Below are 24,075 nucleotides of genomic sequence, written 5' to 3'. Positions count from 1 at the left end.
TATTCTTTAAGATCGACATTTCCACCATAAACTGTTGCAATAAAGATAATTCTGGTGCATAAAAGCACAATAATTAGAGGTGTCATGCTCAAAATTGTATGGAGCAGGACTCCAAAACACTCTGAAATCCACATCTGTGTTGTTGTCATGTAATGAAACATTTCCATCCTGATTATTTCTTCCAGGATTCCAGGATGTGACTTTCACAAACAACAGATCTCAACTCATTTTAACACCAATTGATTTTATTTTGGACTTTTGAGATTGTGGACTGACGTATTGGACACAGGAGGGAATATCTTATGGAAAATGCTGTTTAAACCTCCAGTAGAGTTACAGAAACTTGGAGAATCAGTAGCTTTGTAGCTGTTCTGGTGGTTCAACTCCTCACTAAGACACTTTTATAGAATCTATACATTCCCTCCTATGCATGCCCCTGAGCAACCTGTGCATTTTGTTGGAAGTTTATCCTGGAAAACTGGCTCTGAATTATGGGATTAAAGGCTGTGGAGGTGAGGTGAGCGTCGCCGGTTTTCTCGGTGATCTCCGGCTGTGGGTTCGCCGCCTGAAGCAGCTCCATCAGCATCAATGATCAATGCGGCTGCCTACCTGCCCTCCCTGGGAAGCGGTGTCCCATTTCTGCTGCTTTATCCCGCTGCTCCCGCTGCTGGGACACAGAGAACAAGGAGAGGTTTGTTCCCGCTGCAGCTTTTCCCCCCAACGACACCACAAAACCCCCCACCGACCAGCAACCAACCAAACAACTAAACAACCAGATTAAAAAAAACACAACAACAAACCACTAGAGCTGCTGCTGCTCATCAAATCATTCGTTTGCCAATTTTTTCTCCTCAATTAATCAATTAAAGCATCATAAATTAGTGACAAATGCACTTTCTAATTATGATATGTTGTTTATTGTTTTTTGTGTGACTAACAGTCAAAAAGCCCCCCAAAATTAACAAATATTCACATTTTAGAAGCCAAAACAAAAGTTTTAGTTACAGCAATAACTTTGGATATTGTTATTAATATTATACAGAACTATTATAAACTGTGAGCTCTGGTAGCAAATTGTATAATACTGACATATGCACAAATATATAGATTTACCAATAATATCTATATGGGATATGAATAAAGAAATTTGTCAGTATGAATTTTTAAAAGCAACAAATATATTTATTTAACATTATTAAAAACAAAATATGCAGGCTATAATGCAACTAACTTGAAATAATGCAAAAAATAAAACCAGAAAAGTTCAAAAAGCAACACTCACTTATTAAATTCATCCCAGTTAGAAACGTTCACTCTCTCAACACCCCAGGAAAGATGCGCTGAAATCAAGGAAAATAAATCAATAAACAGCCGAAATAAGTGAATAAAAAATTGAGAAAATCTATTTGACTGCAATAAAAATGGGATTAAATTAAGAAAAACTGATTAAAACAGCTGAGAACAGCTTAAAGAGCAGAAAAGACGAGGAATTTCATCTAAATGCTTTTGTTGCCACTCATAATTAAAGTTGTAAGGATTTCGTTGTATTTTTTCCATTTATTCCACCTGCAGCAGCATCCTCAGCAGCAGACGGACGGAGCGGACTCACCTTGATAGATGAGGATGAAGCAGATGACAGGTAACAGGTGACACAACCTTCTCCAGCTCCGTCTTAAATGAGGATCCATTCGTGTTCCGCGGATCCGCAGTCAGGCGGCTCTGGACAGCATCACCTGGTGAAGACCCTCCGGCTGGACTCCCGCTGCTCCCCGCGCTGCTCCATCCGGCTCAGCGCAGAGCGGCCCGCCGCGCCTCAAGAACCGCTGCACCTGCTCATTAGCATAAAATATGCACGGGAGGGCGCGCAGGGGGCGGAGCCACAGCGACGGGAGCCGCAGGTATAATCAGGAAACACCAGATGGTGGGTCTTAAACGGGTGATTTTGGTTGGAAAGGTCGCTTTAAAACGAACAAAACTCTCCTATCTGTTATTTCTACTTTTAATATAGAGAGCTGTTAATAATAAACGCCTGAGTCACCGCGAGAACAGCGCCCCCTGGTGGTCCACAGTCACAGCAGCGTCACTGCAGGGGAAAAACTGTCAGACAGGTGACAAATTAAAGGAAAAAATTGAACGCTACAATGAGGAGATCTGGTGTCTATGAGTTTGGAGCAGAGGTTTCAAAACCGACCCGCCTGAGGGTGAAATCCGGCCCACAACAGAGAGATATTAACTGCAATCTTTTAATAAAAGTCACTGCTATTTTAAATTTGTCCACTGCACTGCCACAACTTTTAGGTATATTTTTTGTGTAAATTTTATACATTTACAAAACAGGGGGAGAACGTACCCTTCTTTCCATTTAGTTTGTATGATGTGGTGGTCAGGATTACTACACAAAAGTGGAAATGAATGTAAATTTAAAATCATTTCTAGACCTTGACAAGTTGTAAAATACTGTATTGTTCAGTTCCAGATACCTGAGACTAAATGTTTTGTAAACACACTGTGTGTGATCTGTAAATTGTAATGCACAAATGATAAACTGAGGCATAATGTTGTTGAAATTGCACTTATTTTTCTTAAGAAATTTCAGGTTGTTTAAAATGTTTGGTGAAAAGATAGTTCATTAAATGTGAATCTTTTCAGAATACATTTTTTTGCACTAAAACAAAGCAAAACAACTGGAGTTCTGGTTATTTATAGATTATTATGCTGTGATTTTACTGGTCCTGCCTACTTGAGATCAAACTGGGGCTGAATGTGGCCTAAGATGAGGTTGACACCTCTGCTTTAGAGGGGAGGGTCACTGTAAATTATCTGTTGTGTTAGATTGCATTAGATCTCACAGGTGTACCTAATAAAGTGGTCAGTTAGTGTATTAAGCTGCTGCCAATGCCAACTGAACATTTCCTGCTGCTGCTTCACGTTAAAAATATTGAACTTGCAAAAACAAAATGGGTGTCTTTTATTGCAAAGTAACAACAGAAACCCACTGTGCAGCAAAAAGACACAGGACTGAAATCTGAAGAATTAAAATGAACATTTTAGCTGTTTTCACTAGTGTCTTCTTTAGGGAGCCAAAGTAAAATTATGTGTGAAGGTTAAACTGTCAGGGTTTGTATGCAGCAAAAAAACAAACAAACAAACAAACAAACCAAAAAAAAAACCCAAAAACTATATGTATGCATTAACTGAGGAGTAAAATTCAACCACATAAACCACAAGCTTGTTATCATGAGATAGATAGATAGATAGATAGATAGATAACTTTATCTTCTGTTCCAAGTGAAATAATAATAACTCAGAGATAAAAATGTGTAATATAATCTGTATATATATATATATATATATATATATATATATATATATATATATATATATATATATATATATATATATATATATATATATATATATATATATATATATATATATATATATATGTATGTGTGTGTCTACAATCGTGCTCCTAAGTTTACATATCCTGGCAGAATTAATAAAATATGTACTGTTATTTAATGAAAACATGAATGATCAGAGCAAATGTAATTGTGTGATAATAACTTTGTCAGACCACAAACCCTAAACGAAAGAAAAGTTTTTTCATGATCAAACATATTTTCTTAAAAAAAAGGACAATATTTCACAAATTTTGCCAGGGTATGTAAACTTATGAGCATGACTGTATATAATCCATATGGTACTGTTTTCAATGTACATATGTGGAATTCACAATTCATATACGTATCATGCGTAATAGACATTATGCACATAGCATGCTACTTTAAAATATTAACATTGTATATATTGTGATATTTTAGAATAGAATAGCCATTTTATTGTCACAACATACACCAGCTGGTGCACATCGGAATAAAATTTAGATGCATTATCTCGTTATTGCACTGCATATATATATATATATATATATATATATATCTGTGTGTGTGTGTGTGTGTGTGTGTGTGTGTGTGTGTGTGCGTGTGCATGTACATTACCAGAAAAAAGTTTGGACAAACCTTCTCATTTATTTATTTTCATGACTATTTACATTGTAGATTCTCACTGAAGGCATCAAACTATGAATGAACATGTATGGAATTATGTAGTAAACAAAAAAGTGTGAAATAGGTCAAAACATGTTTTATATTTTAGATTCTTCAAACTAGTCACCCTTTGCTTTGATTACTTCTTTGTACACTCTTGACATTCTCTCCATGAGCTTCTTGAGGTAGTCTCCTGAAATGGTTTTCCAACAGTCTTAAAGGAGTCCCAGAGATGCTGAGCACTTGTTGGCCCTTTAGCCTTCACTCTGTGGTCCATCTCATCCCAAACCATCTGGATTGGGTTTAGGTCAGGTGACTGTGGAGGCCAGGTCATCTGACGCAGCACTCCATCACTCTCCTTCTTGATCAAATAGTCCTTCCACAGCCTGGAGGTGTGTTTGGGGTCATTGTCCTGTTGAAAAATAAATGATGGTCCAACTAAACTGGATGGGATGGCATGTTGCTGCAGGATGCTGTGGTAGACATGCTGGTTTATAGTTGCCTTCAATTTTGAATAAATCCCCAACAGTGTCACCAGCAAAGCACCCCCACACCATCACACCTCCTCCTCCATGCTTCACAGTGGGAACCATGCATGTAGAGACCATCCATTCACCTTTTCTGTGGCGCACAAAGACACGGAGGGTGAATCAAAGATCTCAAATTTGGACTCATCAGACAAAAACACAGATTTCCACTGGTCTAATGTCCATTTTTTGTGTTTTTTGGCCCAAACAAATCTCTTCTGCTTGTTGCTTTTCCTTAGTAGTGGTTTCTTAGCAGCTGTTTGACCATAAAGGCCTGATTGGTTCAGTCTCCTCTGAACAGTTGATGTAGAGATGTGTCTGCTACTAGAACTCTGTGGCATTTATCTGGGCTCTAATCTGAGGTGCTGTTAACTTCTGATTTCTGAGGTTGGTGACTCGGATGAACTTCTCCTCAGCATCAGAGGAGACTCTTGGTCTTCCTTTCCTGGGTGGTCTTTATGTGAACCAGTTTCATCATAGCACTTGACGGTTTTCGCGATTGCACTTGGGGATACATTCAAAGTTTTTGCAGTTTTCTGGACTGACTGACCTTCGGTTTTTAAAGTAATGATGGACTGTCGTTTCTCTTTACTTAGCTGATTGGCTATAATATGGATTCTAACAGCTGTCAAATAGGGCTGTCAACTGTGTACCAACCTGCACAACTGATGGCCCCAACCCCACTAAGGAGGCAAGAAATTCCACAAATTAACCTTGACAAGGAACACCTGTTAAGTGAAAAACCATTTCAGGTGACTACCTCATAAAGTTCATTCAGAGAATGCCAAGAGTGTGAAAAGCAGTAATCAAAGCACCTTTTGCTTTGATTACTGCTTCACACACTCTTGGCATTTATAGCACAGAAATTAATACTTTTTTTCTTAGTTATTACCTGTAATTTAATAGAAAAGGCATAAATCTGTAAAAGAACGGTGAGTTTTTTAGTCAATACGGTACATTGCAGCTGACTGGTAAATATTGCAGTGATAAGAAGTGGCTGACCTCGGTGTCACCTGCTGGACCGACGTCTATTTGCATGTGAAAGTCTGGTTTTCGATAGAGGAAGCGTTTCCTGCGTCCGTCTGTCTGTCTGTCCGCTGTCTGGGTAAAAAGGCCTTTGACTGACCGAAGCCCTCGGAGACCCCAGAGGGCTTTGTGCCGCTCAGCCAGGAGGTGTCTGCTTTCATAAATGGAAACTGAAGAGCAGAGCAGGAGGCAGAGAATGAAGCAGGATTTAAGATGAAAAAGTGACGTCTGACTTAATCGTCTGACTGCTCTGTTAATCTCACAAACTTACACTCTTAAAGCTCCTCGTCTCGATGTAAAACTGAAGCATCCTGCTGAGGAAAACAAGACTTCTGCTTCATGTTTCGCTCATAGACGCTCTGTGGAGGAAACCTGGCGCCTGCTTTGTTTGCTGCAGACTGATCATTAAAGGTCCCATGAAATGACCAATTGTTTCTGCATGAAACTTAAACAATAACTCTGAACTCTATCTTTCTAATGAAGACGAACATATTTAACCAAACGATCACGGCTGTATTAACCTCTCTGACCCCTGTTGAATATCTGATTAACCAATTAATTAATATTTCTATGTTTAGATGAGTGTAAGCGAATTTCAAAAGAAGAAAAAAGTCTAAATTCTGTGATTCCAGCTTCTTAAATGTGAATATTAATCTTCTATGACCGTAAACTGAATATCTTTGAGTTATGGACAAAGCAAGACATTGGTGATGTTGGGCTTTGGGTAACATCGATCAACATTTTTCACAATTTTCTCTCATTTTATAGAGCAAACAACTAATTATTTAACTGATAAAACAATCAAGGAAATAACTGAAAATGAAAATAATCAGAAGTCGCAGGTTTTCAGTAAATAACTAACAGAAAATTACTGAGCTATAATTTTAGTTTTGACTACTTGTGTTTGATAAAAGACATAAGAAAAGAAATAATAATGGCAGAGGCTTCTGAAATTGAAAATACTAAATTTTTTTGGGTTTTCTATTATGCTAGGCTAAACAAATTTAAGGCATTTGACTGTTGCTCAGACAAAACAAGACAAAATATTTACTAAATAGATAAAACCTGGGCTTCAGGGAGGAATTAAGGGCATTTATCACATTTTTAAACATCTTACACACATAAAAAAAAATCCAAAAATGATCCATCAAACATGTAATGAAAATATTTGCTGCCTAAAGTTTTCTAGATTCAAACTATATGATGGTTAGCATCAATGTTAGCCTGCTAGCATGTTTCTGAGCTAAATGGCATAGCGGCTAATTGTCTCTGTTTGCTGTGCTAGCATGCTAACATTAGCTTCTCAGTAATAATCACAAACGGCAGCGGATTCTGATGGGAATGTTGTTAGTTTTTAATAGCTTTTGCCATAAACCAAAGTACTGTACACATTTAAAGTTTGAAATGATGACGATGGAAGCCTAAGAGAAGATCAAAGTCATTAAAAACGGAACCCGAGTGAGACGATACAGTCTGTGGTGCTGCTGAACTTTACAAAGCCGAAGTTCACCTGCATCGCTTTGATATTTCCTTTTGTTTTGAGATGAACGTGAGCTTGTTGTTTTGGGGTTATTCTTTCAGTTTGTGGTTCACTAATAACCGTTCACTTGTATAATCTGTACCTTTATGTGAATGTGTTGGTAGTTGTCCCGCTGGCGTTTAAATTTATGAGATTACATGACTTATTACAGGTAGCCACTTAGCATACCTGTTGGTAATAAGGTGAACTTCTGATTAAATGTAGTCATAAACTAATGAAACATCTAATTGATTTAGGAGCTTTGGCTGGTTGTATCGTATAAAACTAACACACATCTTTCCTGTTTTGTTCACTTCTTTTACATCAATAAACACGTTAAACCACGAAGGCACCGCTTTATATTGCAGTGTAGATCAACAGCACCACAACCTACATCCTCCATCGCAAACACTTTCGACAAAAAAAACACGTGAATGAGCCAAATTCGTCATGGAATAAAGTGCCAGCACAAAGCGAGAAATCTACACGCCCAACACAACATTTTTTTTACATCTTGAACTGAAACGCGGCAGATCGAAGCCTATACAAACTGTACACGAAGATTAAACGACAAAATAAAGTCAATCAGGTGCAAAGAAAGAAAAAAAACATTCGATGTGTGGATTTTCTAACACACTGGACACGTCGACTCCTGCGCTAAAACATAAAAAAAGGCAACAAAGAAAGTGAACATTCAAAGATCACTGAGAAAACACTTCCACCTGGTTGGATTATTGGTGCGTTTGTGTACAAAGAAGTGAGAATAAACTGTCAGTTCATCTGTTTTTAAATGGAGTGTAGTTATATGAAGATAAGACACTGATTATAATGAGACTTTTGTTGCTCACAATCTCCCTACGATCATGAAATAATATTCATCCGATTGTTTCTGAATCTGTACTGATTTTGAGAGTGGAAACCAAGATTCAGCTAATCTGCTGGGACACACTGACACAACAGGAGGACTGATGTTGTTTCCTTTGAGATTATCAAAATTTTTATGTACTGAAACCACAATTAAGCTAAAATAAATAAATACCAGCTATGATGTCCCCTCTCAGCTTCTGTAAATCGAAGTTCTTGTTCTGACTAAAGCCGGCGTATCACAACGCTTTCACTATCTACACATGAGGAAATTCAAAAAAGGCTGAATTATATACATTACGTTTTGCTCATAATTCAACACCTGGAAAGATTTTGTCGGTCAGAAAAGTTAAAAACATTACAGTAAATAAAGAAGCCAAACCTTACCGGGAACATGATCGGCTGAAGATATGTTGTGATTTAGAATAGAAGCCTATTCTGAGCTGGACATGAATCAAAAATAATCTCCCACCTTTGTCCCTTTAAAAGCTGCTTTTCTGCTGTTAGACTGAGGATGGTGAGACACGTCTGAGGTGAAACAGCAGATCAGTGTGTGTTTGTGTGAACTCTATGATCTTTGGGTAAAGAGTCCTGCACCCTGCCAGGTGAGCATTGTTATCTGGACCGGTGGTTGGCCAGCAGGAAGTCCTTGTCTTTGCAGGTGAGGCAGAGTTTGAGGTTCCTCAGGGAGCCGCCGGCGGAATAAAAGGCCCAGACGCCCATCAGGAACAAGATGACGTAGGTGGGGATCAGGCTGGCGACATAGTCGGGGTTCTGGAAGGTCTGCAGACACAGAAACCAACGCAAAATGTTTAGTTAATCTAGTTTTTCTTTCCACTTTTCCTTGTCGGACTATTTCTGACTGATTGTTGAACTATTAAGTTTTTTAAAACTGAAAAAGTGATCTTGTTCCACCTAGAAGATCCCAACACGTACATTAGGATGCTATTCGGCGATTTTACCTCAGCCTTTAACACCATCCCTCACATAAACGGAGAGGAGGTAGAGAGGATCTCCACATCACAGTGATCTCACATGGACCATCAACACCTCCTATTTGGTGATAAGGAACAGCAGAGACTTTTCTTTCTGCAGAGGCTGAGAACAGCTAAGCTCCCCTCGCAGCTTCTTGTGAGCTTCTACAGGAGAATGTCTGAGAGCATTCTGTGCTACTGGTTCTCCACTGCAGCACTGAAAACAGACAGTTTGTCCCCCTTCCATCAGGGAAAACATTCAGGACTTTAAAAGCACAAACCAGCTGACAGCAGAACAGCTTCTTCCCCAGAGCTGCTGCCTCCATCACACCCTGTAGCCAAATTCAAACTGCTGCTGATTGCTAGAAGGTCCACATAAATTTCATTAGATTTACACGACGACAAATAAAAGCCTCTATCTATAAATCACTGGGAGATCAAGATGATGTCCTCAGATGTTTTGTTTATATGTTGAGTTCAAACCCCAAAACATTCTGTTTACAGTAATATAACACAGGGGGTCCAAAGTTGTTTAAATCAATCCAACTGGACTTTAAGAACCTTCTTAAAGTCCAGTTGGATTGATTGAAACAACTTTGGATAACCATGACCTGGATGAATGAGAAACTACATGGACATAACACGGGGGAAAAAAGCAACGAATCATGAAATTTTAGAGCCTGAAAGCAGAGAATTATAGATGTTTTTTTTTCCACTCTTTTTGTTTAGAAAAATCTATTAAAGATTATAGCATTCGTCAAATGAAAACAACTTTAGGACTAGTAATTCAATAACTAAAATGCCTCAAGTCTTCATTTAATTCACTATATACTATACTATGTACACTATCAGTCAAAAGTTTGGACACATCTTCTCATTCAGTGCTTTTTCTTTATTTGCATTATTTTCTACATTGTACACTAATACTGAAGATTAAGATTTTTCTTACAACATAATTCCATATGTGTTCTTTTATAGTTTTGATGTCTTCAGTATTAATCTACAATGTATAAAATAATTAAATAAAAACCATTGAATGAAAAGGTGTGACCAAATTTTTGACTAAATGATACAGCACATATGTCCACCAGTGTTTCACCTGGACGTTTATTTAAGTTGCACAGCGCGCTCACTTCTGTTTTTGATGCTGTAACACGTATGCCAAGCACAGAATGCAAAATGGAGATGAAGACATCTGGCAATGAATGGATTAACAGCTAGAACAACTGACAGAATACTCGATTATTAAAATAATCGATAGCCACAGAGGCGCGGTGGTTAGCACTGCCGCCTTGCAGCTAGAAGGTCCTCGGTTCGCATGTTTTCTCTGGGTTCTCCGGCTTCCTCCCACAGTCCAAAAACATACTGAGGTTAATTGGTGATTCTAAATTGTCTGTAGGTGTGAATATGTGTGTGCTTGTTTGTCTCTATATGTAGCCCTGTGATAGACTGGGGACCTAAGTCAGCTGGGAGAGACTCCAGCCCCCCTGTGACCCTAATGAGGATTAAGCTCAGATGATGGATGGATGGACGGCTGCAGCCCTAAACAACTGGCTTTCTGCAGTTGGCAGTTCTAAGTTTGACCTTTGTTGGGTGTTATTTTCTTTTCTGCTGGACCTCTACTTCAGCAGCACTCACCAGGCAGGACACCAGGAGGTGGCTGATGACGACAGCAGCTACGGCCCACCAGCGCTGCTTCTCACAGGCGTCGAAGAAGACGACGCCCCAGAACATGTGAAGGAGGATGATGGCCATCGTCATGAAAGCTGAAAGAGGGAAGCAATGAAGAAAAAGTGGAATGTAAATTTCATCGCACTGTGACCATCCTAAGCCACTTCATAATTTACTGCATCGCCCAGACAACCACCTACAGAGGAACATTTACACTGAGCGAGGATTTAGATCACTATATTAAACTGTTATCTTTTGTACCAATTATTGTTAAAATAAGCCTTTTCTACACTGTGAACTGCTGAACTAAGCAACTAAATTAAAATGAAAGAAGACACTAGAGAGCAAAGACGCCATGAATCTCCAGAGTCGCCTGCTAGCTGGCAACTCAACTTTGAACTTTTTGGAAATTTTTGGTATGGTTACCTGAAGACAGAAAGTAGTGCTGAGAGTCTCCGTGGATCCCGACGGTTCCTGGTCCCACAGAGTCGGCCAAGATGTTCACCACAGAGAAAGCTCCACTCATGAAGCCGAATCCGAGACCAGACACTGAAACACGACAACAACAGAAGAATGTAGTCTGGCTCACACGGGATAAAGGCTGCCTTATTAACTGCTAATAATAGCTCATCAGATTTTAAATTTCAGTCCATAAGTCACAAAAATTGCAGAATAGAAACAGTAAAGGTGTGTCAAAGATAATACAGACACAGATGCACTGTTGAAGTTTGTTTTTCCAACTATAAACTGTCTCATTATGTACACGTGTTGGTCTCAGTTTCAATAATCACAATTTATAGGTTAATCATCAAAACGTAAGTGTGTTGTGTGTTTCCATTAAAAGGGGTTAAAAAAAAGGGATATTTAATAACACACATCTTTTGTTATATCCACATATCAATAGATGGTTGATATCTTCTAGTCCCCGGAGACCAAGTTTTTACTTTGCCCACAATAAATACATTTTCACTCTTGAAGCTCCAAATGAAATATCATCAATGACACCATGAGTCACTTTCATAGATTTTAAAAAGCTCCCGTAAAACCACAGAACACCTTGTACAACTATTTTTACAGACTCAGAGAAGGGAATCTGAGGTGTCATATCAGGAGCTATGACAGAATGAACATTTGCTAATAAACTCAATCAGCCAATTAAAATATGAACTATAAATATGCAATATGTAGGGCTGGCACTTTAATGCGTTAATTTCGAATAATTAATTACAGAAAAAAATAGTGAGGTTAAAAAAAAAAAAAAACCACATTTAATTGCACCTTACTCACTTCCCTAATTTCTGGGAAAAGTTTGGTGAACAGTGACGGAAGACGAGACCGCATTGAACTTGTTGGGTGGAAAGTTTTCATTTAAAAAATTTTGGGATGGCAGCTTGGATAAAAGCCTGGTTGTGTGCAAATTGTTCAACAAAGAGTTTTCTGATCACCGCAGCACTTCAAGCTGACGGTATCACCTCAATGTAAAACATGTTGCTGTTAGCACCAGAGCTAACGTTAGCTACGACAGTCCTGGTACTGGCAAACAGTGTAGCCATCCCATAATAGAACACTTTTCTAGACATTGAAAGTGCTTGAGTTTACAAAAAGTCTTAAAATGTTGAATATAATTGCTATAATTGCATGTTGAGTGTGCAGTAATCTGTGAATGTAGTACACAGATGAAAAATGCAGATAAATAGAAATGAAACTAATATTTTTGTTGTTTAAATTCACCTATACGTCTATTCATCGATTCAGTCATCAACCAAAATCTATTTGAATTGGAAAACTTTACTTGTGTCAAATATTGCTATTTGCTAAAAATACGATTAATTGAGATTAATTAATTAATAATTCTCTAATTAATTTGATTTGTTTTCATCACGTCCCACCACTAGTAATATGTCAAAAACAACTGGCTGTCACTGATTGATCCTCCGCCTTAACTTAACGGAACTGTGCTGTGCAGACTAACTGTACCGTAAGGCCAGCTGCCGTATGGAGATCGGCATGGTTTCCTCCTGACTGAGAGCGAGGAGGCCTTCGTTCGCTTTCCTGCAGGAAAACACACAGAAACACACGGATGTCAGAGTGTTAGTTTCACTGTGTGCTGTAAACAAAAACATGGAGAGGAAACGCACTTCAGTTAGTGGAAGATGATCCAAGCTGCAACAATACAAGGATTTAAACGAGTAAAAGGTGTGAAACTGGGACAAGAACAAGGCAGCATGTGAATATAATGAATGAGCTTAGAATTTAGGTTGAAAAGCTGCTACACAACTTAAAAAATATGTTTTAAAAGTCTAAAACTGAGAAATTGACAATTACAAAAAAAAACTCCAGCTGATTTGTTGGGTATTAAAAATTTCCCAGCAGTTTCAACTAATTATTGAAAGCAATTTGACTTCTGAAAAACTAGGTCCTGGTGCAAAGGTATGAAATTATGTTGATTCATTACATTTTTTGTGTTTGAAAAAAAAAAAGTCTAAATGTTGTGTTAAATTGTGGTTGTTTGGTTGTGTGAGTTTCGCCTGTCAAACACAGCAGACTTTTTGGGAGAATTATCAATAGTAACGCTTATGAAATTTGCAGTAAATGGTACAAAAACAGTGTTATGATACTTTGAGGATGCACCAATACAGAAGGCAGTTGAAAAAACAATAATAAATCAGCCTGACATTGTGTTTTCCATTGACATTCTTGAGATTTATGTTTTATCTTTGTCCTTTTCTTGTTTCAGCTTCCTTCGACCATATCAGTAAATCCCTGTTAGTGTTTACTTTACTGTAAGATAACAGATTATAAATGTTTACTGGCCTCTAGTGGCTGCTGGTGCTCAGTAACATTAGGTGGGTACAGATTTTATATCATATCCTAATTTTGAAAAATGGTGTTCAGTACTTAATATTTAGCAACAGCAGGTAACTCAGAACAGTCGGTCTGTATATTAAAATGCAGCAGATTTTTGAGTGGGTTACTGTTGTTGTATACACTGCACATAGAAAATAACTTCAAAAAAACTCTAAATAATTCAAATAAAAACATGTTTTAATCTTTATATTTAGTTATTTTCTTGTAGTTTCACTGGCTTAACATCCTAACATCACATTAGGACTCATTTCACACTGCTAAAGCGTTGTATTTGTCCCGTTTGTACAAAACAATTAATTAAATATGTTGGTTTGTTGAACACTACTTTTCATACTGTGCTGTCAAACTTGTAGCAGTAATTGTATTCTTTTTATTTCTGTTTTGTTTTGTAAAATTGCATCCACATTGAGAAAATAAACAATGAAATCAAACAAAGCCTCAGGGATGGATGTGAATATGTTGAATATAATTCGAATCATCCAATCAGTGCAGCAAAGAGAGATACTGTTGAAGTTGCATATATAAAACTGTGTTTTTGACTTACTTCAGCAGCTTGTAGTAGGCGAAGCGGAAGGTTTCCTGCAGCAGGACGGACAGAACCACACCGAAAATGAGCAAACCTTTCTGCTGTGCAGCGCTGTCCTTATTACTGATCTGAACCGAGATGAACCAAACCAAGGAGGATAGGAGCAGTGACACCAGCCAGAAAAATGCTCTGAAATATTAAAAAACACACAAATGAAACCAAAGCTCAGCAGGAAAGTGTTTTTTTTGTGTGTGATGTATTTAGTCCAAAAACCCAATCAATTCAACGTTTACTTGTTTAAGTAAGACTTCCTTAAATTCTTACAATTCACAAAATAAATTCTACAGTAGGCAACGCCCACAGCCTATTATATTTTCAAAAGGCTGTTTATGTTTTGAAAACACTGACCCTTTATGACTAAGCAGAAGCCAGGACATAAATGAGAATTTTATGGTCTTAATAAACATTAATAAATGATATTAATAAATGGCAGGTTACTGCATTTAGTTCTGAGATAACCAAACATCAAACCTGCAAAACATTTATTTCTGCAGACACTCTTGTGTAGGCTGCAACTAATGATAATTGATGTTTTTACTTAATCTGCAGATTACTTGCTTGATCAATCCAATAACTGCATATATAAAATGTCAGTACAGACTGAAAACTTGCAAGAAGTAGTAACACTAGTATGTTATTAAATCGTGTTTTTTTCCCCTTCTTTTCATTCTATTTTTTATTCTTATTATATTACTTGTTCTACATTTGTATATATATTTAGCCCTGTTTGTTTATTTATGTTACTTATCTCTAATTTCTTGTTTTCGACTCACTTTTCGACATCATTGTTGCACTGCCTGCTCTACGTGCCTTTTTTAATTGTCCCCTGGGGACAAATAAAGTTTTCTGAATCTGAAAAGAAGCCAGTGTGGCTCCTTAGATTGTTTTGCCACAACAGAAAAGTCTGAAAACCAAAGGTATTCAACCTTTAAGGGACAAACAGTCCTGGACTTTCGCAATTTTTCCTTTTTCCAACATACCTACACTATCCAACTCACTTTGGTCCATTGCTGATATCAACATATGCACACTTTTTTCTTCTCCTAACTGCAGAGAACATCAGTTCTTTCCTGTGGTGAATTTACATATATTACATTAACATTAGTATGCCTTCTCTTACTGTAGTGGCCCCTCGGGATGTGCATACATATAATACAGTGCTTTCAAAAGTTCACATTTACTAGGCAAAATAAGAAAACTACTTCCACTTTCATATAAAACAAGCCATACTTATTTCTATTTCACATTTTCAAGCAAAACAGTAAAATTTTAGCCTGTCAGACATTATCTTCCTGTCAATGTTGTTATCAGATTTGAACATTTCATTTTAAAATGTTTATCAATTGACACTTACGATGATGCCAATGTCAATCTGCATCACTATATATAATAAATTCCTATTTACTAAGCTGGAACATTCAAGTTTCAGGCATTTTAATTACATAATTTAGATACATCATGTTCATACATTAATTAAATGCGCCACCTGGCTCAACAAACCAGGTCACAAGCTCATGTATCTAACGTCTCCCTTCTTTAAACCACAACTCTCTAAATTAGACTATACTAAAATGACACCATTAATCAAATTGCCACCGCATAATACATTTAATAAAGGCCAGGCCAGTTACGATAACCTCAAGTTGGACATGTGCAGCTTGAGTTTTTATCTGTTGTATTGACTCAGTAAAGTTCACCAACACCTAAAAAGATGTGAATTTGGTTTTAATTTAAAATAACGAAGCATCTCTAAAGGTATTCAGCACAGCTCCTGGTGTTGTAGATACACAGGACAGATGAGATTTTATATAGTGAAGAGAAACCTTTTAAACAGGGAACATTTTATCTTAAATACAGTTTTCTGTCACCTTCAATTCCCTGTGTTTTACTATTTTTTCTTAAAATACATCATGTGAGACAAATTTGAACCCTAATTCTTGCATTAAGCCACCGTAATCCCAGGCAGAACTCTCCAAATATCTACACTGTTAAGATAAAGTTGCACTCACTGTTTTTTTCTACTTTAGTCTCTACCAACTTCTAGGGAAAATGTGCTATTAAGGTTTAATAAAGACCTGCTATGTTACATTATTGAACACAATAAGACGTGTATTGCTGTTTCCCATATTTGCTCATTTTCTCTACATAGTCTTTTCTTGTCTAATCGTCGGTTTGACAACAAAAACACGCAAAACCAACGCAGAAATGAGCAAGAAAACCAAGTCAGTCGCCCAACAGCAAGTTAGCATCGAATGTGAAAAAGGCTGATACCTATGATTATTTGGACTCAAAAGCTCGATAATGTGGTCTGTATGTGTTGGATTTGTGTATACGTGCGAGTGAGGACATCTCGTGTTGTGTTGTTGCGTGTAAAAAGACAGTTTAAAAGCAGGATGTCAGAAAATGGAAGTAAACGACAACAGCTCAGCTAGCTAACGAAGTGGCGGTTAGCTAGCTAGCTGCCAAGCGAGCTAGCTCTGGTAAATACTGAGCTTTATGTACTTAAACACGACAGTAGCGTCGACACCGTCCTGCTATGATAAATATAATTATCATGCAACCTGCTGTGATGATTAAAAGGTGTATTTCTCACCCTGCTATCAGGAAAATGACCCTCAGCGGCTCCCGGGCGATAGTAAACAGGAACAGCGCGATGGCCGGGCCGAAGGCGATGAAAGTGCAGCCGAAAAACACAGCCGCCGTCATTTTGGCTCTTCAGGGTAAATCAGCGGCCTAAAGCGCCTCGTCTTGCTCCGTAAAAGGCTAATTAAATAATGTCTGACGGTGGTTTTGTGGCTACTATCAGCCTCCTGTTTTCGCAGGTGAATCTCTGCTTCAACACCACTGAATCACAGGGTTTGCGTGACGTCCTGTGTCATGTGACCAACCTCCTCCCAAAAAACTTTATTGCAACATAAAATAATTACAATTAACAGACAGTACATTTCCTGACATGCATGTCCTCCATCCTAAGCAGATACTGAATATTAAATGGTGATTCCTACATTGAAGTGTTATTTTACTCTATTCTTGTACTTATGTCTTATTGTTACCACGTGCAGTCAGATAATAAGTTATTGTTGATTTATCTGTGTGGACTGATTCCATTCCATTCTGATTCTGTTTGTTTATTCATCCAGTTACTGACATTAAACACAAAAAATGCAGCATGACTCATTCCTTTTTATCATCTCTACGGACTGACGACAGTGTGGACTCACATAATAGACAGTAATAAATGATGCAGACAGACACAGTGACATCTAAGCCTCTGTCTCGAACATCTTCTTCCTGCCGTCCATCCCAGCCTTGTCTTCCACATTCTTCCTCCAGTCACCCGTCTGCTTCTCCTGACAGAAACAAAAGTGTTTGAGAAATTTAATGACTATGTAACTATAATTGTTTATTTTATCAGCTTAATTTTATTTTAATGTGTTTTGTCTTTTATATATATATATATATATATATATATATATATATATATATATATATATATATATATATATATATATATATATATATATATATATATATATATATAAAAAAATATAAAATATATATATATATATATATATATATATATATTAAATCCCATTTAGTTACTAATAGAATTACATGAAAGGGTCTTAATTTACACATTAACCATTAAAAAACTGGTCAAACTGTAAATACTGTCCACAAAATGACACTATTTTTACTGTATTTAAATGAGCAAAAAATTATTTTCTTACATATATTTACCATTATTTGACAGAAATATTATGCACATTAAGAACTGAAAAATTGTACTATATTTTGTAATGACTAATTCATAAATTATTTTTGCTTTATTAAGGATAAAATCTTGTCAAAGCACAGAGAAAAAGTATTAATTTACATGTTGACTGTCAGTAATTTCCACATTAGAAAATATGCATTGTTACAAATGGTGATTTGTTTTAATGCAATGTATGACTGTAAAATTACACTACTTTTAATGCACTTAAAAAAGCTAAAAATATCTTTATTTGACATACACTACTGTTTAAAAGTCTGGGGTCACCCAGACAATTTCATACTTTCCATGAAAACTCACACTTTTATCCATGCACTAACATAACTGCACAAGGGTTTTCTAATCATCAATTAGCCTTTCAACACCATTAGCTAACACAATGTAGCATTAGAACACAGGAGTGATGGTTGCTGGAAATGTTCCTCTGTACCTCTATGGAGATATTCCATTAAAAATCAGCTGTTTCCAGCTAGAATAGTCATTTACCACATTCACAATGTCTAGACTGGATTTCTAATTCATTTAATGCTATCTTCATTAAAAAAAAGATTTTCTTTAAAAAATGAGGACATTTCTAACTGACCCCAAACTTTTGAACAGTAGTGTATGTATGGCATTAACTGAGAGAAAAAAATGTACATTAAGTAAGGAAATGGTAAATAATTGTAACTGTTCTTTTCCATATTTTATAGGTTTTGTTAAATTACAGATAATACCTACAAAAATCACTGAAAAGGTATTTACTTACGTGCTGATGATAAAAAAAAGGCTATATGCACATTAACAATCTGTATTTTTTTTTTACAAATAATTAGTTCTTTTACGATGTGTGATTGTAAAATTACACTATTTTTACTTCTATAATTGCTGGTTGTTCACTCTTTGAGACACTCAGATTTACTTTCAGAAGCCTACAGGTGAATATTATAAATATATATTATCTGCAGCACCCACCTCCTCCTTCACCTCCTTCTTGACCTGTTTCAGGTTTGCTCTCAGGTCCAAAGACACTTTATGCTTGGAGCCCAGCAGGGCGGCCAGCATGGCGTCGGCCGACATCCGTACCCTCCTCAGAGCCGGCTTCTTGAACTTCCCCTTCAGATCCTGAACCTTTATCTTCAGGTCATCGATCTGACAGAAAAAACACTCAGACACGTCACTTTCTAAAGTGAGTATCTGTGTTTTTAAACGGCACTGATAGTTTTCAAGATGCAGCCACATTTTAGAAATTCTGTGTGTGTTCTTTTAAATCTTTGTAGTTTCCATTTAGGATGTAGAGTAAAAGGATCTGGCTTTTAAGTACGAAACTTTCTGTCTTCAAGCTGTTTGGGCTCAAACCTGCTTTAAATCATATGGAAGACAGAATTTTACAAGACGTACCTCCTTGTTGGATTTGGTCACTTTGATCTCCATGTCGTATCGCTCCTCGTCCACCAAATCAATCTGCTTGTGAAGTTTCCTGCAGAGATCCTGGTGTTGTAGAAACACGGTAAAAATTAGACTTAGGAATAGAACTTTTTAAAACTGTTAATTCTAAACATTTTATTCATATTACAAAGACAATGCTCAATTATTTTTGTCTTAATATATTATTATTTTGTGAATGTAGCATGTAACACAAATTTGACAAACTATTTATTATATAGTTTATGTATAATATAATACAATATAATATCAATCTATATAATAAATAATACATTATTTGATATATTTATTATCTAAACTATTTCTTGCAGAAAGGCCGCAGATACTATATGGAGTGTAGGTTTATATTATATTATATTATATTATATTATATTATATTATATTATATAAATATAGACATAGAGTGTAGGTATTCTCTGGACTTTCAAAATAAAGCTACATTCATTCATTTTTTTTCTCTTTTTTGTGTTTTGTCTCTACCAAATTTTGTGGAAATTTTCTGATTTGAATTTGAAATGATCTGAAGCTAAATACTCTGTGCATCAGCTAGTAACTAACGTTGTTTGTCTTTTGATTCTGGGTATTTAGGACACATTGGACTTTTAGTGCTTTTGTGCTGCTGCATGAAAATAATAGTAATGACAATGGTGAAACCAAATCAAAAGATTCAAATTAAAGCTCTTAAAATCAAGTTAGTAAACTGAAAGAGGCTAAAATAAAAATACAGTTGAAGATACATTGGGTTCTCTGGGTTTAACATTTGATTTACTGTCTGTTGTTAATTAAAAAAATTTAATTAATATTTTTACAGTGCAAATTAAAATCATTTCAGGGCTGGTTTCGGTTATTTTTTCATGGATTTATTTTAGCTTTAAACTCACATTTATAGGTTTTTAAAGCTGATTTGCTGACTTTTTGTAAAGGCATATTAAAAATGAAAGAAAAATAAATATGCCAATGAGGACAAATAAATGACTTCCCTGCTGTTTTTGGATTTTTCTTTCTTTCTTGACACTGACAGCTGGACAGCAGAGAAGAAGCAAAATCAGCCAAACTAAATTTAGAAGCGAGGGAATCAGTGAAAAGAGTCTCCAGTGTGTTTTACTGGTCTGTGGTTCCCAGTTAAAGCACCACATCATTGGTAATAAAAATCAATTAAGAAAAACAAATAAACAAACAAACAAAGCTCATAATTTTTCCTGTTTTTAGTCAGTCTGGATGTTAGCATTCAACAGTAGAAGATACAATTGGATGTTTGTAATGAAAATATGTTTGTATTAAACTACAGTAATGAGCAGATGAGTCACAGTAACCACAGGGGAATAAGTTTGAAAAGATCGTATTCAACATTACAAAAGTAATTTTGTGCAAAAGATTCAATGTGAAAATGTATCTTAAAAGAGCATTTCCTATTTAACCCTCTTGCTGTCTTCATTTATGGGCACCAAAAAATATTGTTTCCTTGTCTGAAAAAAATCCAAAAAAAATCAGCAAAAAATTCCCCAAATTTCTGAAGATTTGCAAAATCTTCAAGAAGTAAATTCCAATAATTCCTTAAAAGTGTCCCTTAAAAGTTTCATTTAAAAAAAAATTCCTCAAATTTGCCAAGAAAATTCTTGTACATATTTTCAAAAAATGAGTAAAAATCTTCCAAAAAAATCCTAAAAATATCTTAAGTGATTACATATATATCAGTAAAACCTGTAACATTTTCTTTAAGAACATTCATAAAAAATCAACCAAAATCCAGCAAAATTCGCTGGATTTTGATTGATTTTTTGGGGGGGAATGCTCTTTAACATTTTTAACATTGAAAATGTGGACATCAGAAGTTTCACTGTGAAAAATTTTTTTCCCCCCACATTTTCAAACTATAAAACGGGTCAATTTGACCCACAGGACGACACGAGGGTTAAGGAGGTTATCCCTCACACTGTGATTTCATTGGCAATCCAGACTCTTCCTCATCTGACCCACAGAAAGCCTACCCAGGAATTAGTCTGATTCTTAAACCCTGTGAGCATTTACAGCCCCATCTTCATTCCAGATCTGCACCAAATACAGCACTTAACCTTTGTTCTAAACCTACAGTGATTAAAGCCTGTGGATGAACTTATTATGCACAATGCAAGAACACAAAAATACAGAAAGGCACAATAGGTAACATTAATTTTTTAAAAAAACGACTAGGTTTTTTGTTTGAAGCCAAAGCAGCTGGTGTAAAGTATGAGCTACAGCTGAAAAAGCCGCTGAGATGAGGATCAGCTGTGTCTGAGGTGTGTCCAGGTGTTGGAGGTTTACCTGGAGGTCCTGCATGCTGCCTGGGATGGACAGACAGGGGCAGTTCTCCTCCATGTACTTCATCTTCTCCCTCTCGGCCTCCTGAGCCTCCTCCTCCAGCATCGCCTGGCCGATGTGCAGCAGCAAACTCTGAGAGGAAGAGGAGGGTCAGACCTTCGTTGCTCGAGTCACAGGTGACGACCAGGTGACGTCTGATCAGGACAGTAAATCTCTGAGTTCACTTCTCAGTTCTTTTAAATCACGAGTCAAGATTGAATTTATTAAGTTAAACATGTGACCAACTGGAATTTCTGTTCTACAGTTTTGTCTGTTTCATTGTACTTAAACTGCACTGTAAAAAATAATATTTTTTAAACAGCTTTAAATTAATTTAACAATTTACTTTTATTTTACAGATTTTCCATTTTGTTAAATTATAGATATTAACTAATTGCACATTTTTTAATTTATATTTTTCTAGCTACTTGCACACCATCTACACAGTTTGTAGCTTTAGTTTAATATACATTCTGTACATAATTATGCCTTTTATATTTTTATATCTCTACATCCCCTGTGTGCTCCGCTCTTATCTCTTAATTCTGTTTATTCTGCATGTTTAATATGCCGTTGGTTTCTTGAATTTCCCTCGAGATCAATAAAGTACCTACTTAGGAAAATTAGAGAAGTACAGAATTACAAACTAACTTTCAAAAAACAGGTCAAATCTCTAAATATTATCCACATTAAATATCTGTATTTTTACAAATGGCATATTTACAGTGGAAAAAAACAGGGGAAAAATTATTTTACATATATTTACTGTTATGTGACAGAAAAAATATGCATTTAAGGATGAGAAACAATATATTTAACAGTTATTTTACAGATTTTTCCTGTTTTGTTAAATTACAGATATTAATTCATAAAATAAGAGAAGTACTGAATTACAAACTAATCATGAAAACTGCTCAAAATTGTAAATATTGTCCTCATTAAATATCTGTATCTTTACAAATGGTATTTTTGACTGCAGTTAAACCATTAAAAAATAATTATTTTACATATATTTACTGCTAAGTGACAGAAAAAAATATGCATTTAAGAATTTAAGAAATAATTTTTTAACAATTATTTTACAGATTTTCCCTGATTTGATAAATTTCCGATAATATCTAGCAAAACTAAAGAAAAAAGTATTAATTTACATGTTTATAAATAAAAACAAAGCAAACAGGCCAAAACTGTAAATAATTTTTTAAACAGATTTTAAGTGGTTTTTCTACAATGTTTGACCATAAAATTACACAATTTTTGCTGTTTTTAAAAAGTAAAAATAAAACTTTATTTTACAAACATTAGCCATTATTTGAAAAAAAAAACATATTAAAGATTAATAAATGGTATATAACGTTTGAAAAGTAATTTCACAGTTTTTCTCTGTTTTGTTAAATGTTAATATTTACAGAAAAGAAATATTTATTTATATGCTGACTGTAAAAAAAGCTCAAATTAGTCATTAATTTCTTTAAAACATGAGAGTAAAATGAGTTTTACAGTATTTAAATCAGTAAAAAAAAATTTACAAATATTTGCTATTCATAGTTTGTACAGTTCTTGAACATTACATTATTCCACTGTTTTAACATATTTTTTCTGCCATATTTTCACAATTTTTTTGACAGCGTATCTTATTCTATTTTTTTAAAAAAACATTTAAACGTGTCCTTTCATGACGTCTTGTGTTTCTTTTCTTAGAGGTTTTCATATTTTATGAGAAGCACTTTGTATTCGTCTTGCTGTTAAAGCTGCAGATGTCCTCTTTAGAAAACAGGGACTGACAGAGCAGATTAAAATCTGCACTACAGAGGACACATGTTACAATGAGCTTTGTGACTGGAATAAAATTAATTTATTTTCAAAATATCACATTCTTTGTCTCATTCCAGCTGTTTCATGATGTTTATAAAGTGGCCTCAGAGCTGCACACTAAGGTCTAATTTAAACCTAAAAACCTCCTAATGAACTAAAAATCTAACTTGTGTGCACAAACCAAATGTATAAACTTCTGATTCACATCAAACCACATGAAGCCCGTTGCTGTTACACTGTTTTGTTTTCATCTTTTCCTTTAACAGACCTACAGAAGTCAATAAATGATGGGGATATTTCAGTAAAGAGTTAACGTCCTCTGACTCTACCTTGAGATGATTCCTCCGACTCTGCGACATCTTTTTCCTGTACAGAAGAACAAAAGAGGAGGGGAAATGTGTTTCGGGTATTTCTGTGAGTTTAGTAAATGTAGATAAGTCAATTTCTTAGTGGATGAATAATTAAATGAGTCCATCAGGACTTACTCTGCCATCCTGCCTGCTGCCGGTGGACAAGAAAAGAGATGAATGGAAATACCAACACTTTCTGGTCCCTTTATAGGTGTGTGTGTGTGTGTGTGTGTGTGTGTGTGTGTGTGTGTGTGTGTGTGTGTGTGTGTGTGCGTGTGCATGTGTGTGT

At 35.9% G+C, this 24,075-nt stretch overlaps 3 protein-coding genes across 3 annotated transcripts in view; all 3 read right to left on the bottom strand.

Annotated features, from left to right (window-relative positions):
* The window catches only part of otog (otogelin), a 97,578-nt gene extending 95,805 nt beyond the window's left edge, over positions 1-1,773 (bottom strand). The window contains exons 1-3 of the mRNA XM_055013119.1: positions 1,610-1,773; positions 1,283-1,340; positions 610-664 (exon numbers count right to left, since the gene is read on the bottom strand). Of these exons, the coding sequence (XP_054869094.1) occupies positions 610-664; positions 1,283-1,340; positions 1,610-1,688 (192 nt within the window). The 5' untranslated portion in view covers positions 1,689-1,773. The remainder of the gene's footprint in view (positions 1-609; positions 665-1,282; positions 1,341-1,609) is intronic.
* Positions 1,774-6,932: 5,159 nt separating this feature from the next.
* Positions 6,933-16,941, bottom strand: aph1b (APH1B gamma secretase subunit). The gene is made up of 6 exons (XM_055013178.1): positions 16,678-16,941; positions 14,043-14,213; positions 12,603-12,682; positions 11,057-11,179; positions 10,598-10,725; positions 6,933-8,768 (listed from the first exon to the last, which is right to left on the bottom strand). The coding sequence occupies exons 1-6, from the start codon at positions 16,788-16,790 to the stop codon at positions 8,601-8,603; spliced, it is 783 nt and encodes a 260-aa protein (XP_054869153.1). The 5' UTR covers positions 16,791-16,941; the 3' UTR covers positions 6,933-8,600.
* A 16-nt stretch (positions 16,942-16,957) lies between these two features.
* LOC111581024 (troponin I, fast skeletal muscle-like) lies at positions 16,958-24,075 on the bottom strand. Its single transcript, XM_023288999.3, has 6 exons — positions 23,922-24,075; positions 23,766-23,802; positions 21,586-21,714; positions 19,240-19,329; positions 18,814-18,990; positions 16,958-17,434 (listed from the first exon to the last, which is right to left on the bottom strand). The coding sequence occupies exons 1-6, from the start codon at positions 24,065-24,067 to the stop codon at positions 17,348-17,350; spliced, it is 666 nt and encodes a 221-aa protein (XP_023144767.2). The 5' UTR covers positions 24,068-24,075; the 3' UTR covers positions 16,958-17,347.

This window comes from Amphiprion ocellaris, chromosome 1 (assembly GCF_022539595.1).
Source record: "Amphiprion ocellaris isolate individual 3 ecotype Okinawa chromosome 1, ASM2253959v1, whole genome shotgun sequence".
NCBI classification, from domain to species: Eukaryota; Metazoa; Chordata; class Actinopteri; family Pomacentridae; genus Amphiprion; species Amphiprion ocellaris.
This window is presented reverse-complemented; position numbering and strand designations above follow the sequence as displayed.